Source organism: Phoca vitulina, unplaced genomic scaffold (genome assembly GCF_004348235.1).
Source record: "Phoca vitulina isolate PV1807 unplaced genomic scaffold, GSC_HSeal_1.0 scaffold11, whole genome shotgun sequence".
Classification (NCBI taxonomy): domain Eukaryota; kingdom Metazoa; phylum Chordata; class Mammalia; order Carnivora; family Phocidae; genus Phoca; species Phoca vitulina.
In genome coordinates this window covers 43801840-43817323 of record NW_022589714.1, presented here as the reverse complement: position 1 = coordinate 43817323, position 15484 = coordinate 43801840, and the positions used below count along the sequence as shown (strand labels likewise).

Below are 15484 nucleotides of genomic sequence, written 5' to 3'. Positions count from 1 at the left end.
GAAAAAAGAACAAAGATGGAAATATCACGATTTCTGATTTTTAAACTATAATGCAATGCTACAGTAATCAAAACAATGTGATATTGGCATAAAAATAGACACATAGATCAACAAAACAGAATAGAGAGCTCAGAAACAAGCCCACACGTATACGGTCAATTAATTTATGACAAAGGAGCCATGAATATACAATGGGGAAAGGACAATCTCTTCAATAAATGGTGTTGGGAAAACTAGACAGCCACATGCAGAAGGAGGAAACTGTACCACTACTTCACACCATGCACAAAAATTAACTCAAAATGTATTAAAGACTTGAAGGTAAGACCTGAAACCATGAAACTCCTAGAAGAAAACATAAGTGGTAAGCTCCCTGACATTGGTCTTAGCAATGTTTTTATGGATTTGACTCCAAAAGCAAGGGAAACTAATGGAAAAAGAAACAAATGGGACTATATCAAAATAAAATGCTTCTGCACAGTGAAGGAAACCATCAACAAAATTAAAAGGCAACCTACTGAATGGCAGAAGGTATTTGCAAACTGAATATCTGATAAGGGGTTAATATTCAAAATATATAAAGAACTCCTACAACTCAATACCAAAAAAAACCCTGAAATAATCCTCCAGGCAGAGGATCTGAATATACATTTTTCCAAAGAAGATATACAGAACAGGCACATTAAAAGATGCTCAACATCATTAATTGTCAGAGAAATGCAAATCAAAACCACTACAAGATAGCACCTCACACCTGTCAGAATGGCTGTTATCAAAAAGATAAGAAATAACAAGTTTCGGTAAGGATGTGGAGAAAACAGAACCCTCATGCAATGTTGGTGGGAATGCAAACTGATGCGGTAACTTGAAAAACAGTATGGAGGATCCTCAAAAAATTAAAAATAGAACTACCATGTGATCCAGCAATTCCACTACTGGGTATCTATCTGAAGAAAATTAAAACACTAATTCAAATGGATATATGCACCCTTTGCTCATTGTAGCAATATTTACAATAGCCAAGGTATGGAAACAACCCAGACATCTATCAGTGGATAAATGGATAAAGAAGATATGGCATGTATGTACACACACACACACAATGGAATACTACTTAGCCCCCCCAAAAAATATAATCTTGCCATTCATGAACACATGGGTAGACCTTGAGAGTAGTAAGCTAAGTGAAATAAGTTAGAGAAAGGCAAATACTTCACGCTTTTGTTTATATGAGATATCTAAAAAACAAAACAAAATCCAGACTCCTAGATACAGAGAACAGATTGGTGGTTGACAGATGGAGGGGGACTTGCTGGAGTAGGAGTGGGTGAGATGAGCAAAGGGGATCAAGAAGTACAAACTTCCAGTTATAAAATAAAGAAGTCATGGAGATGTAATATATAACATGGGGACTGTAGTCAATAATATTGTGTAACTTTATAGGGTGACAGATGGTAACTAGACTTAATATGGTAATCATTGCCCAGTATATACAAATGTTAAATCACTGGAAACTAATATAATATTGTATATCAATTATACCTGAAAAAAAAATACACAAACATAGTAAAAAATGACCTCAGACCCAGAATTGAGACTGTCTATGAATCAGAGAACACAGGGCATCACTGGACATTCTAAAGAGATTATTGGAATGCTAGAGAGATACTTTTTTGGTGATAGCTATCGGAGCAGAGGGAAACAAAATTTCCTCCTGATTAAACTGCTCAATAAAAAGTTGTATTCTTGGTAATCTCTGGCAAATGAGGGATTTTGACTGTGGAGGTGCAGAAAGAAAATACAAAAAAAGATGACATGTCGGGGGGAGAAAGGACGAGGTTTTGGCAGTGAATTAGTGTGGGGAACTTGTAAAGTACAAGTCTTGTCTGTTTCTCAAAGATCTCCAATCTGTTTGCACGAGATGAGATGGATGAAATCACCCAAGGTCTGATATCGGTGATGAAAAAGGAGCTGCCTCGCCACCCTCCTACCTTTGATAATCTGTATGAGTACTTCATTTCAAGATCAAGGAAGAACTTGCATGTTGTTCTCTGCTTCTCTCCAGTGAGTTGTTGCTTTGTATTTATGTGGGAAGAGTTACTTATTGAAACGTACTTAATAGTTTACCTTCTCTGATGAGATGATTTGCTCAGAAATTAACATTTGTCACACTGAATTGAAATTAACACTTTACTACCACCAATCTCCCCTGGAGGCAGGCAATCTCATACCAAAGTGTAATCATTTAAAATGTCCATTTTATTAGAAATTATTGCATAGCCTACAACTTCCATTAATTGCCTAGAGATACAGATTACTCGAATTGTAAGGGATTTGGTGATGTAGTCTTGTCCAGCTCTTCCTCCAATATCAACATACCGTCTAGAATGTCCCTGATGTAGGTCTGAATATCCCTAGCTCACTGTATTATCCAGTATAGTAGCTATTAGACATGTATGCCCATTTAAATTTTGATTAGTTAAAATGAAGTAAAAATAAAAATTCAATTCCTCAGTCCCATTAGCTCCATTTCAAGTGCTCAGTAGCTATGAGTGGCTTGTGGCCACCATACTGGACAGCACAGATATAGAACTCACGGTTGTATTGGGCAGCTCTGCTCTGCGGGTCTCACTAACTTACAAGCCAACCTACTTAATTTTTAGACCATCTAATTCCCAGAGACGTCTTCTATGGAATGAATTGAATTTTGTCTCTCTTTTTTTTTTCCCCTGTGATTCTGTTTCGGCTTGTAAAATGAATCCGATCCCTCCCTGCCCTCCATACCGCTCCTCAGATATTTAGAGAAAGTTTTTGCAGATTCCCAAAGTTGTTTCCTTTGTAGACCAAACACCTCCCACCCCTTCTGCTACTCTCACTTGTCCTCGTATCCAGGCTTTTCACTGTGCTGGTCATCTCTCTCTAGAAGAGTTCTAGTGTGTCCCTTTCCCCTTTAAGGTAGCTTTTAGAATCCAACCCCATGATGCAAATGTAGTCTTAGGGCAGGGAAGAGTGTGGAAATACTACCCCCTTCATCTAAACATTTCACTGATACATTAATGCAGCCCAAGATTTTTTTTTTTAATTGTGATGTCACACCATTGGCTCAGAATGCCTAAACCTCTCTCGAGCCGATTTATTATAACCCTTGTGTGTGTCTGACACTTTCCAACTTCGCTGTCAACAGGTTGGTGAGAAGTTCCGAGCCCGTTCTTTGAAGTTTCCTGGCTTGATATCAGGTTGCACCATGGACTGGTTTAGTCGCTGGCCAAAGGAGGCCTTGATTGCGGTGGCCTCCTATTTCCTTTCAGGCTATAGTATTGTCTGCTCCAGTGACACTAAACGACAAGTCGTAGAAACAATGGGCCTCTTCCATGACATGGTTTCCGAGAGCTGTGAAAATTACTTCCAACGGTGAGTGGCTTTCCCTAAGGCTGTGGCTGCAACCCCAGGGTTCACTCCGGAGAGGAATTCCATGCAGCAATCAGATCCATTGGGTACAGAGTCCCAGCTGCACTTAGACTTTTTTTCTGGCCTTGATTTACTAGTGATGATGTATTGAAATAATGATAAATCAATGAGACTTTAAAATGAACTAGTGTCTGTACTTAAGTACCTCTTTCCCTCCAGGCCTCAAAGGAACAGATGCTTAATGAATCACTTTATTTCATTTGCTTAATTTCTTTTTTTTTTGGCAAATGACTTGACTAATTCATGATAAACTGTTTAAAATTCGTTTCTTATTCAAATGCATTGTTTATTTTGATTAAGGAAGTACACTGTTTTAAAGTTTCACTCTTGCCTTATGTTAAGGGACATTTAGGTTTTGTATTTGCAGCTCTTAGTCTTAGCAATGTTTTCACGGCAAATAATTTTAATTGACTGTAAGCGAGTCCAGTGGCTAAAAGTAGCAATGGTGTTCACATGTGAAAACTGTTGTCAACAGTTCAAAAATACAACTTCTCCCCCTCCCAAATCATGATAGTCACTGTGTACATTTGACAGACGGGAATAAAGGTGGACCAACATAATCTTTGGGCTTCTGGGGGCACTGAACCTGCCAGAAAGAGTTTTTCCACCTGGAGAGTCTGAGTAACACTTTCATGGATTTTTCAGGGGGTTCCTATCTCACAAAAGTATGTTTATCCTGGACCCTTTTCTATACTGAAAACTATGCCCAGGAACCCCCTCCTCTTAAATAGTTCTAGATAACCTTCCAGATCCTCTTGGTGGATCCATGTGTATTCTTACGGTTAGCAAGATTTTCCTTCCATTTAACTTGAACTCCTTCTGTCACTGTCATCCATGGGAAGTTTTACCTTCTTACAACTACGAAAACCTGTGTCTTTATTTTTGAAAAATTTGGTATATTTTCCAAAATTTTCATATCCTTTTAGGTTGGAGAAGTTTATTCTGAATGTGATACTTATCAAATGCTTAAGTGCTAGTCACGTAAATGCCCGAGTCCTTAAAATTTTTCTTTAATGTTAAAAATCTTCACAACTCCATAAATGAAAAATTAATTAAAAGGTAAAATGATTTTATAGTATGTGAGGAGCTCTTCTTTGACTCGAGTTTCTCCTGCATAAAATTATTCCTTTTATTTAATTCTACTGTTAAATAGGATTACTGTACTACAACCGTAGTCAGTTGAACATGTGAATCAAGTGTGGCTGCCATGATTTCAAGGAGATCTGGTATAGAACCTATTTGTATATTTGTATACAAATATAACCTATAAACCTATTTGTTCTATTTGTATAGAACCTTAAAGTTTACAAAGTGTGTTTACATATGCCATATATATATATATATATATATATATATATATCCCCCCCCCCCCAAAATGCTGGCAGGTGTACGGCAATGATTTTTTTCTTAGTTTTCCAGATGAGGAAACAGAAGCCTGGAGTGGGATAGGGGTTGAGTCAAAGACACCTCAAAAGGTCAAAACACCAGATATTTAGTGTTCTTTCCACCTCACCTCTAGGAAAACCATTCACAAATCCTGCCCTCTGGCTAGTGAATCACCCTCAGAATTACACTGATTCCACAGTGGGAAGAGCATCTGTAGGATGCTTTCCAGGAATACATCAGAATGATAGAGATAAAGATCATTTTTACATTCTACTTTCAGATACCGCCGAAGAGCACACGTGACTCCCAAGTCTTATCTCTCATTTATAAATGGTTATAAAAACATTTATACTGAAAAGGTGAAACATATCAATGAACAAGCTGAACGTATGAATATTGGTAAGCAGAATGGAATCTTTTATTTATTTATTTATTTAAGATTTTATTTATGCATTTGAGAGAGAGAGAGAGATAGCGAGAGAGAGCACAAGCTGGGAGGAGAGGGAGAAGCAGACTCCCCACTTAGCAGGGAACCCCATGTGGGGCTCGATCCCCAGACCCTGAGATCATGACCTGGGCCGAAGGCAGCCACTTAACCGACTGAGTCACACATGTGCCTGGAGAATCGAATCTTTTAAGGGCTTTTTGATAGGAATCCACACTGGTGGATATTGTGTTTAAAAGCAAAATACTGACTTTACTGTTAGTAATAGATTATTTTGAGGGATGCTGTTAGGGTCTTTTACCTGTTAAGAAGCTTCCAGGCAGGGGTGCCTGGGTGGCTCAGTTGGTTAAGTATCTACCTTCAGATCAGGTCATGATCTTGGGGTCCTGGGATCAAGCCCCACATTGGGCTCTATGCTCAGTGGGGAGCCTTCTTCTCCCTCTCCCTCTGCTGCTCGCCCTGCTTGTGCTCTCTCACTCGCTCTCTCTTTCTCTCAAATAAATAAATAAAATCTTAAAAAAAAAAAAAAAAAAAGAAGAAGCTTCCAGGTAGAAGAAAATCTAAAAAAGGAGGTAGCCTGTTTCCTCTCTGGAACTATTTTTTCCCTGCCCCTCCAATTCTGGGTCCAGGCTGTTGGGCCAGGAATCCCCATAGTCACTGAGCTGCTAACTGCAGGTGGAGAAAATCCAGCTCTTGGGAACTGACCGTGATTTCAGTTTTTGGTTTCATTATAATCAATTTGCCTTCACTTGCATAAACTTTGCCATGTTAATGCTTCTCAAATTTCTAACAAAAGAAAAGGAAAAATAGACAAATCAAAACTGAAAGAGGTAGTTTACCTGAACAATGGATTTCTATGTCCAATACATGTAAGCAGAAAAAGTATAAATTGGAACAATTATATGTCCAGAAAGCATTATGGCCCAAACAGTCCAAAAAGAAGTGCAAAAATCCCACCCCCCAAAACTTCTTCTGCAAAAAATGTGATCCCATAGCATAACTGAGCTCCAAGGTCTGTGCAGTTATAGTAATGGAAACACTGTGGAAGAAACCGTCCTCTGTTTTTCTCATGGCTCACCTTCTTGTAGCTTTCCATATGATACTCTATAATCAGTGGTGGGCTGGAGCTACTTGTAGGCTCTAGAGTTGATTGTTAATTCGTAGGAATTTTATGATCTGGTTATTAAGCACATCCTTAATTAAAAATTAAATCCTATAAACTTACAATTAAGTAAATTATATTTGAAAAAGGCAAGGACAGGGGCACCTGGGTGGCTCAGTCGGTTAAGGGTCTGCCTTCAGCTCAGGTCATGATCTCGGGGTCCTGGGATGGAGCCCCGAATCAGGCTGGAGCCCTGAATCAGCCTGCTCAGTGTGGAGCCTGCTTCTCCCTCTCCCTCTGCCACTACCCCCTTGCTTGTGCTCTCTCCTTCTCTCTCTCCGTCAAATAAATAAATAAAACCTTAAAAAAAAGAAAAAGGCAAGAATACTCAACATTCATCACATCTTAGTTATTTTTACTCTATTTTACTGCTATTAATGTTCTTGAGGTTATTTATTTCTATTCTATCAGTATGGTAGACATATAATGAATGGTGTGCTACTGGGAGTCTCTTGGTAACTTCAAATCAGCCCTGGTGAGAATACTGACACCATGGAAATTGGGAAACATACAGATGGGTGTTGCCCCTTCTCCCCCAAGAGACTCGGATGCTAAACAGTCACCGACACACCACTGTCTAGAACTCAGCTGGAATGTGAGAAAATCCTGTTAACCAGTTATTGTGCTCTGTGGTGCTGAGAGTCACAGAGCCAGCAGCACAGGTGTTAGCAGCTGTTTTCATTTGCATAGCAAAGAGAACCACATGACTATGACTGTATTATCTGTTCATTTGTCCCAGCTGCAGTGTGATTCAAAGGCAAAAAAAAAAAAGATATTTACATCATTAAAAATGATGTTTGCAAAGCCAAGGAGAGCACTAAGTTTGTCACATAAGTTTCCTGACTCAGTTAATCTTACTCAGTATGGCATTGTGACCTTCCCTTAAATTTAGCTAGTTGGTGTTCTTCCCCCTGCTGCAGAAACCCTCAGAGATATGGTCAGTATCGATGCTCCTCATATATATGTATTTGTCCATAAATAAATATCTGGTGCTTGTTAATAATATTGGTTCAATGCCTTAGAAGTAGTAAATCCTGAGCAAATATTGGATGAAGAGATGTTCAGATACTAAGCAAACGTGTATGTGTGTGTGTTTGTAAAGGTCTTGATAAGCTTATGGAGGCGAGCGAATCTGTGGCTAAGCTCTCTCAGGATCTTGCAGTAAAGGAGAAGGAGTTGGCGGTGGCTTCCGTAAAAGCAGATGAAGTGAGTTGGCATTTACTGTATAACTAGTGGGGAGGAATAGTATTCCACGTTTTAAAAAGCATTGTTTAAAAATGTTATGAAAAATAAATAATGTATAAACCCATAGACTATTTCTAGTGAGATACTGTTCACAATGACAATTAGGTATTTTTGTTTGACTTATACCAATAGACACCTAAATTATTATCTCCCCTACCTGGTCTAAGACTATTCTTTCTTCTCTGGGTCTGTATCTTTTGTTCTCTCTCATCTGTCTGTGAAATGTTTGCCTCTCCCTAAGTTATATTTGGTCTTCTCTTTGAGGTCCCTGCATGCTCTGAGTCTCTAGAATGGCCCAAGTCTCATCTGAAGTTTGTGTCGAGGAGGGAAAAAACTAAGAGGAATTGTTGGTGGAGTTAAAAAAAAAAAAAATCCTCCTCCCAAGTTGATAGGGATATATGTATGCTGCTCCTTGATCTGTGAACTTGCCCATCTGTGACTGCTTTCAGCTTCCACTCACTGAGTTGGTTAAGAGTGGATACCTACATCCCAACCCGTAGCCAGTTACTGAAATGAGAGAGATAGCATAGGACAGGGTCTTAGCATGGTCCCACTGTATGGTAGACACTCAACAAACATGACCTATTTTATTTTCATTACATGGGCATTGATATGGTTTCTGACCTTATTCCATTACACATACTTGAACCGTGTTAATTTTCTAGAAATTACATAGAGTGGAAATACCATTTTCCTGAAAGTTTAAAATGTTTATGTATATATTCTGTATATATAAATATAATATGTATTATATTTATATATTTGTAAGCCTCAGGAAAGCTTACGACATAGAAGATTTCAAGGAACTGCTTAAAGGAGTTACTTTAATACCTTTAGGTGTATTACACCTTAGGGAATATATATGAAATATACATAGGGAATAAATTTGCTCTTATTTGTGTTTTATCTTATAGCGAATAATCTCACTGCTCAAATCTGTGAATTTTGCTCAAAAGCTACCTATTTGCCTTCATGTGTTCCCTCAATTTAACAGGTACTGGCAGAAGTCACAGTAAGTGCTCAGGCTTCAGCCAAAGTGAAAAACGAAGTGCAGGAGGTGAAAGACAAAGCCCAAAAAATTGTGGATGAAATCGACAGTGAGAAAGTAAAAGCTGAGACCAAGCTGGAGGCGGCCAAACCCGCCCTTGAAGAAGCAGAGGCAGCCCTGAATGTGAGCGTGCGCTGTTACCCCTCTCAACAGCAGTCCCAGCCCATTCCGTGGGTCGTTCCGTGAAATTCACTGGGCAACTTCTAGAATCTGAAAACTGAATGGAATTCTAATGTGATTAATAATCTCTGAGTCTGAAGACAAATGTTTCTGTTGATTCAATATTCTAAGTTCTAATTTTTTTAAGTCTTCAGTTCTTATAACTTACTAGTTTCGTTCCATAAATCTGCCTTCCAGGAGAGCTGAGAAATAATGCGAGTGATTCACGGCCTGAACAATAGCGTAAGGGATTCAGATTATATAGAGAGCCTTCCCAGTTCCTCCAAAGCATATCCTCCAGATTACATTATGTGCCCTTTAAAAATCTTCTCGTGGGTTCTGGGGGGCTCTTAGGATAAGGTCCGCGGTTAGGCATCCACAGCTGGAGGCAGCCTACAGTTGCCTCTGGCAACAACCACTCCTTAAATAGATGATCTGGAGTAAATTTACTCCATTTTTTTGGATCCCTGTGGGTATTATAATTGCTCATTGATCCTTGAAGGATCAATGTAAGCATTAAAAGTAATGAATACAGTTTGCTGGGCACACAGAAAGTACTCAGTGAATATCAGTGCTGCTGTTGAAACTGATAACTGGGCTCCTATCTATCCCTTGAGCCCTTCCGTCATTCTGTCTCTACACACAGTATGGTCCAGCCATGCAGAAACACCCATAGGCTTCTGGAAGAATCATGGTCTGTTTAAATGTGTCTCTCCCTCTGCCAGGAATGCTTTCCCTAACCTTCATTGCCTAATAAGAGTCATTCTCCAGGACCAGGCTCATCCCTTCCAGGAAGGTTTTAGCTCTTCTGGCTCTCCCTTGTGTTTCCTGTCACCCCTCTGCTTCTAACATGATGACAATTCTAGTTTAGGGTAATTGTGCTTTCTTTTTCTTCCTTGGAAGATTATGAGGACAGGGCAATTTTTCTTTATTTTCTTTCTTTCTTTCTTTCTTTCTTTCTTTCTTTCTTTCTTTCTTTCTTTTAAATGGGAGGATGTCTGTATTTGTTGAATGACTAGATTTATGATAATCATTTAATAAAATTGTGACAATGATCAGGACACATTCTCCACCCCCACTCCCTTTATGAGTCCTATAATAATATACAAGAAAGAGAAAGCACTGAACAAACGAGTCTTAGGGGATTTTATTGATCATGTTATGTTCCAATCTTTCTTGCCTTAAATATCAGCTAACATCTTATTCCAAACTCAGGTGACAGATAGAAACTTTGAAAAATATTTTTGTGAGTCATATGTTATAATAATTTCTCTTTTCTCCTTTGAATTTCTCCCCCTTCTGTAGATAGGGCAGCCCTCAAAAGAATACTGAACGTGAGGTTTCTGATATTCAGAACCTTGCTCCTCTTTTCATACCACACATAGAGTATGTGCTTTGAAGATACAAGTTATCTGAATGTTACCGATCAATGAGGCTTGTTGCCAACAGAGGCTTGGAGTAGTGGGCAATGAATGGTAGTGATATTCTATAGCAATTAGTTGAGGGCAACAGGAGAAAAAAGAGTAAAAACGAATAGAAATCCCAAGATAACAATGAAAGAACCATTATGCAAAAATCTTGGAATACAAACCCTTAAGGAGATAATGTCAGGGGATGGGGAGAAAATACATTTTAAAGTTTTCTACTTTCATTGTTTAAGAGCATTAGATTTCCATATGATTATTAATACTACTCACCAAAAAATATATCGATTCCTAATCCCAAATACAGACTATCAAACCAAATGATATCGCCACAGTCAGGAAACTTGCAAAGCCCCCGCATCTTATTATGAGAATCATGGACTGTGTCCTACTACTATTTCAAAAGAAAATTGACCTAGTCACTATGGATCCAGAAAAACCTTGCTGCAAGCCTTCCTGGGGAGAGTCATTAAAAGTAAGTAAAAAATCTTTGCAAGTCCTATAAGGTGCATCAGGTGCCCCCAGCCCAGGACCTTCAATATAGACCACACAAGCTGGCAGGCAGTAATTGATAATTGTGTACTGAAGAGTTTTTCTTAGATTGCATCTCCCAAAGTGTAAGTAGGGAAAGATTTTAAAGCCCAATGGTTTCTTTTTGTGAAAAGTGTCTAAAACCAGAGGCTGGTATTGGCACACTTTTTTTTTTTTTTAAGATTTTATTTATTTATTTGACATTGAGAGAGAAGGAGAGAGCACAAGCACAGGGTAGTGGCAGAGGGAGAGGGAGAAGCAGGCTCCATACTGAGCAGGGAGCCCGACGTGAGGCTCGATCCCATGATCCTGGGATTGTGACCTGAGCCGAAGGCAGACGCTTAACTGACTGAGCCACCCAGGCACCCCTTGGCACACTCTTGATGTCACCCCAACCCAGTCTCCAAAAGGGAGCTTGTGTGGTTAGTGGCATTCAAATGCACACACTGGACAGGATACTTACATATCTTTTCTTCTTTACTTTTTCACCATGGTGATGGGAAGTCAATTTGCAACTTACAGATTTAGGTTGTCTATTGTCATAGTCTTGATTTGTATGTTTAAGAGTATATCAATTGTTACTTTGAAAAAATTCAATTTAGAATTATATACTAACTCAGAAAGAAAGTATTTATTTTCTCCCAGAACTTACAGGTTGTAGTGCTATTTTTCAGTTGATGAGTGCAACAGGGTTCCTGTGGAGCCTTCAGCAGTTCCCCAAGGATACTATAAATGAAGAGACTGTTGAGTTGCTGCAGCCATATTTTAACATGGATGATTATTCTTTGGAAAATGCCAAAAAAGTCTGTGGGAATGTGGCTGGTCTGCTGTCTTGGACCCTTGCTATGGCAACATTTTATGGTATCAATAGAGAAGTGTTACCTCTGAAGGTAAGAGTTTCCCTCCTTCTCCTAGGAGATCAATGTTTAATAAAATCCATCACCAGTATTACTGCTATGAAAAGACAAAGCATAATTTTGACTAAATTTTTAATTTTCTTCATGTCCTCTCGCATTTCTCATTTTCTTTACATCTGCTTAGTGTTTCTTGGCATCGCAGACAAGAAATCGAAACCAACTTGTTAACTTAAACAGGAAATGACTTCATTGCCAGTAATAATTAAGCTGTCATAAAGGAAAACCTGCCATTTCTTTAAAGTTTAAAGAGATTGAATTGTTGATTCCCAACAAAGTTTATAAAAATTAAACTCAATACCCAGAAATGTTTTAAATTTGAAAGATAGGGAAAAAAACCTTATATGCATTTAAGAAACAAATGATCAAACAAACAAAATCAAAAAAGGTTGCAGAAGAGAAATCAGGATGGCACAGACTTCCTGCAACCCTATATATTAGAATGTAATGGAAAAATATGTGCAGAGTATTGAGGACATTGCTGTGGCCCAAGAATGCAATAACTGGCCAAGCTGCCCTTCACGTATAAAGGAACAAAAAGACATTCTTAAGGATGCGATTTAAGTACTGAGTGGTAGGTGCGCGCATGCATGCTTACGCGCATGCGCACGCACACCGTTTATGCCGCTCCAGGCTGTTCTTCAGGTCTGAGGGAACCGAACGGCATTCGGAGTGCAAAGGATTCATAAAATATGCCACCCAGACGTACGCTACCCTCCTGTGCCACCCCCACCCCCCCCATAAAGCTAAAAGAGTTGAAAGTGGTTGCTCTGTGGAATGGAAAATGATGAGCTGGTGGGCAGGGGGCTGCTGGTTGTCGTAATAAACCCTATAGAAATGGCTGCCTTTTAAAACTGCGCATAGGTAACTCGGAGAAAAACAGAAAATATGTTAAAAATAAGAAAATTTTAATAAAGGGAAATGATGAGAAAATGTAGGAATCCACTCAAACCAAAAGATACCAAGGGATATAGAATTTAAGAAAAAATGCACTCGAAGAACAGAGTTAATTTTTACTAAAAATTATGATCCACAGTGAGACTTAACTGTAATAATGCTTTTGAAATAAATAAAATATTATCAAATTACAAAAAGCAAAATGCATTAATATTTTAAGTGGAAATTAACAAAAACAATAGTAATTTGAGATTGTGCAGGGCTGGTTTTTATGGGTGTGTGACCTGTTCACACAGGACCCTGAGTTTAGAAGGGTCCATGCTTGGCTTAATGGGCTGCTGTCACTCTCTTGAAGTTCTTAATAATTTTTTAATAATGGACTCCACATTTTTAATTTTGTACTTAGCCCTGCAAATTATGTAGCTAGTCTTTAGTGGCATAAACTAATAATTATATAGAGATTTTACACTGTATCATTTTTAAGGTTGAATAGCTGCATTGAACTTTCTTGAATATGAACAAAGAATATGAAATTACTTCTAGTGACTGAGGAACATTTACAAAAATTGATCATATTCAACGATAAAAGAAGATCTTGATTCAGTTACCAAAATCAGAAATTGCTGAGGTCTCATTCTCTGATTATAAGCAATAAAATTAGAAAGTTTGCATTAAAAAAAAAAAAGCCAATAATTTCTTTTTAGGAAATGATGACAAAAGTTAGTTACCAAAGCTTTTGTGATGTGGCCCAATGGCACGTTCTTAGCTCTTAAATTAATTAAACTAAAGACTCCAGTACATACTCACTTATAAATACACATACACACAAAACTTAAGGAAAGTGGAAGAGAGCTAACAAAAATAACATTAAAAATTAGAGAAAAGTAGCAGAATTGAACAATGTTGCTTTGCAAAAACAAAATATAAAAGATATGTTCTTGAAAAATATAATCAAGAAGAAAATATGTATAATCACAGATATGTGGATTTAAATAATTAGAAAATTTTAAAGGTATATGTAAATATATTACAAAATTTAAATTTAATAACAATAATATTAATACTAGTTAAATTAATATTTCCTGCAAAAAAGGGCTAAATTTAAATAAATTAAATATTGAGAAAGAAAATGAGAATGTTATCAAAAAACTTCTACTCCAGGAGGCTTTAGGGCTGCTTTACTTTACTGATTCTTTTAAATTTCTAAGAAACAGGTCATTTCTAAGAAATAGATAATTTTTAAGTCCATGCTCTAGGACTTAGAAAAAGATGAAAAATCTACCATTACAGTTATTTCACTTCAAAAAATCTTTATGAAGGAAACAACCCCAGATTTTGCATGCCCAATAGCTTTATTTATAATAATTTAAAATGGGGGGGATGTCTAAAAGTAGGGCAAAAGTTAGGTAAATTATGATACATCCAAATAGTGTGATATTATGCAGCCATATTACTAATACTCATGAAAAAGTGTTTAAGGACATGTTTAAGGGGAAATGATTACACTATATTAAGTGAAAAAGAAAAGACTTGGAAAATGCCGGTTATCACCTTCTTAACACAATACTCAGACTCTCTCTGGGTAAAATCACAGGTTATTTCTGTTATCCTTTCTATGCATTGCTGCATTTTCCCCATGTTTTCTATATTGAACATTAATAATTGAAAAAAGAGAGGGGTACCTGGGAGGCTCAGTCCGTTAAGTGTCTGGCTCTTGATCTCAACTCAGGTCTTGATCTCAGGGTTGTGAGATCGAGCCTGGGCTCCACGTGGGTCGTGAAGCCTACTTAAAAAAAGAAAAATGAAAAAATAGAACTTTAATGGAATATCTCCAACACTCTTTGCTTCCCCAGCTGAACACACTTAAGCCTCTAAATACCATCTTGGGCAAAAATTGTGCAATTCGTGTTATTATTTACCAATTAAAACCAAAAATATTTTGCAGACCTACTACCACTCCATGCAGTGACCTCTTCTTCCTTTTTAAGGCTAACCTGGCCAAGCAGGAGGGCCGTCTGGCAGTTGCTAATGCTGAGCTGGGGAAGGCACAGGCTCTGCTCGATGAGAAACAAGGCGAGCTGGATAAAGTACAAGCAAAATTTGACGCAGCCATGAATGAGAAAATGGTGAGATTAAATCTATAAAGTTGCAGAAATGAGGTGTTAAAATTGTCCACAAGTGTGTGTTGTATTTAGAAATCAGGTAAATGTTGGTGACAAAAAAAAAAATTTACCTGACTGTCCTTCAGTGTTTGGGATCACCGTTTGTCCAATCCCTGTTTGGGGTTTTTGACACTCTAAGGTCTTTCTGTGTGTTTTTAATAATCATTTTTGGTAAGAGTAAGCTGGGATATCATACCCAAAGGGTCCTCATTTGGAGGTTAGAAAACTGGGTTTGAGATCCAGTGCAGGCACTTAACTCATTAGGCGGTTGGAGGCAACTGATGGAGCTTCATCTGTCAAACGGGGATCCTAATACAACCTACAACCTCGTGGGATAGGTTGTAAGCAGTGGTAGTCTGGTAACAATAGGATCTGGGCGGGAGGGGCCCGGGGGGAAAAAAAAGCCTTGATTTGCACTGTTTGCTGATTTCTGTGATGTAGGTCCTCCCACCACTGTCAGTTCTAAGCTTCCAACGTGCTGGCGCTGAGCACAGATTCGGAAACAGGCGCACAGCAGGGCACTATTGTATCCTGTACTGTTGTATCCATAGCACTGTTACATACTCCACACTGCTGTACGCCACCGTGCAGGTACAGTGGACTTAACCTCAAGCTCACAGATAATTCAAAAATGTAGTAAATA

At 38.2% G+C, this 15484-nt stretch overlaps 1 protein-coding gene across 1 annotated transcript in view; it reads left to right on the top strand.

Annotated features, from left to right (window-relative positions):
* The window catches only part of DNAH8 (dynein axonemal heavy chain 8), a 369397-nt gene that overhangs the window by 237676 nt on the left and 116237 nt on the right, over positions 1-15484 (top strand). Inside the window, exons 59-66 of the mRNA XM_032410111.1 lie at positions 1900-2064; positions 3185-3411; positions 5135-5253; positions 7564-7667; positions 8701-8877; positions 10645-10812; positions 11543-11758; positions 14668-14805. Coding sequence (XP_032266002.1) covers positions 1900-2064; positions 3185-3411; positions 5135-5253; positions 7564-7667; positions 8701-8877; positions 10645-10812; positions 11543-11758; positions 14668-14805 — 1314 coding nt within the window. The remainder of the gene's footprint in view (positions 1-1899; positions 2065-3184; positions 3412-5134; positions 5254-7563; positions 7668-8700; positions 8878-10644; positions 10813-11542; positions 11759-14667; positions 14806-15484) is intronic.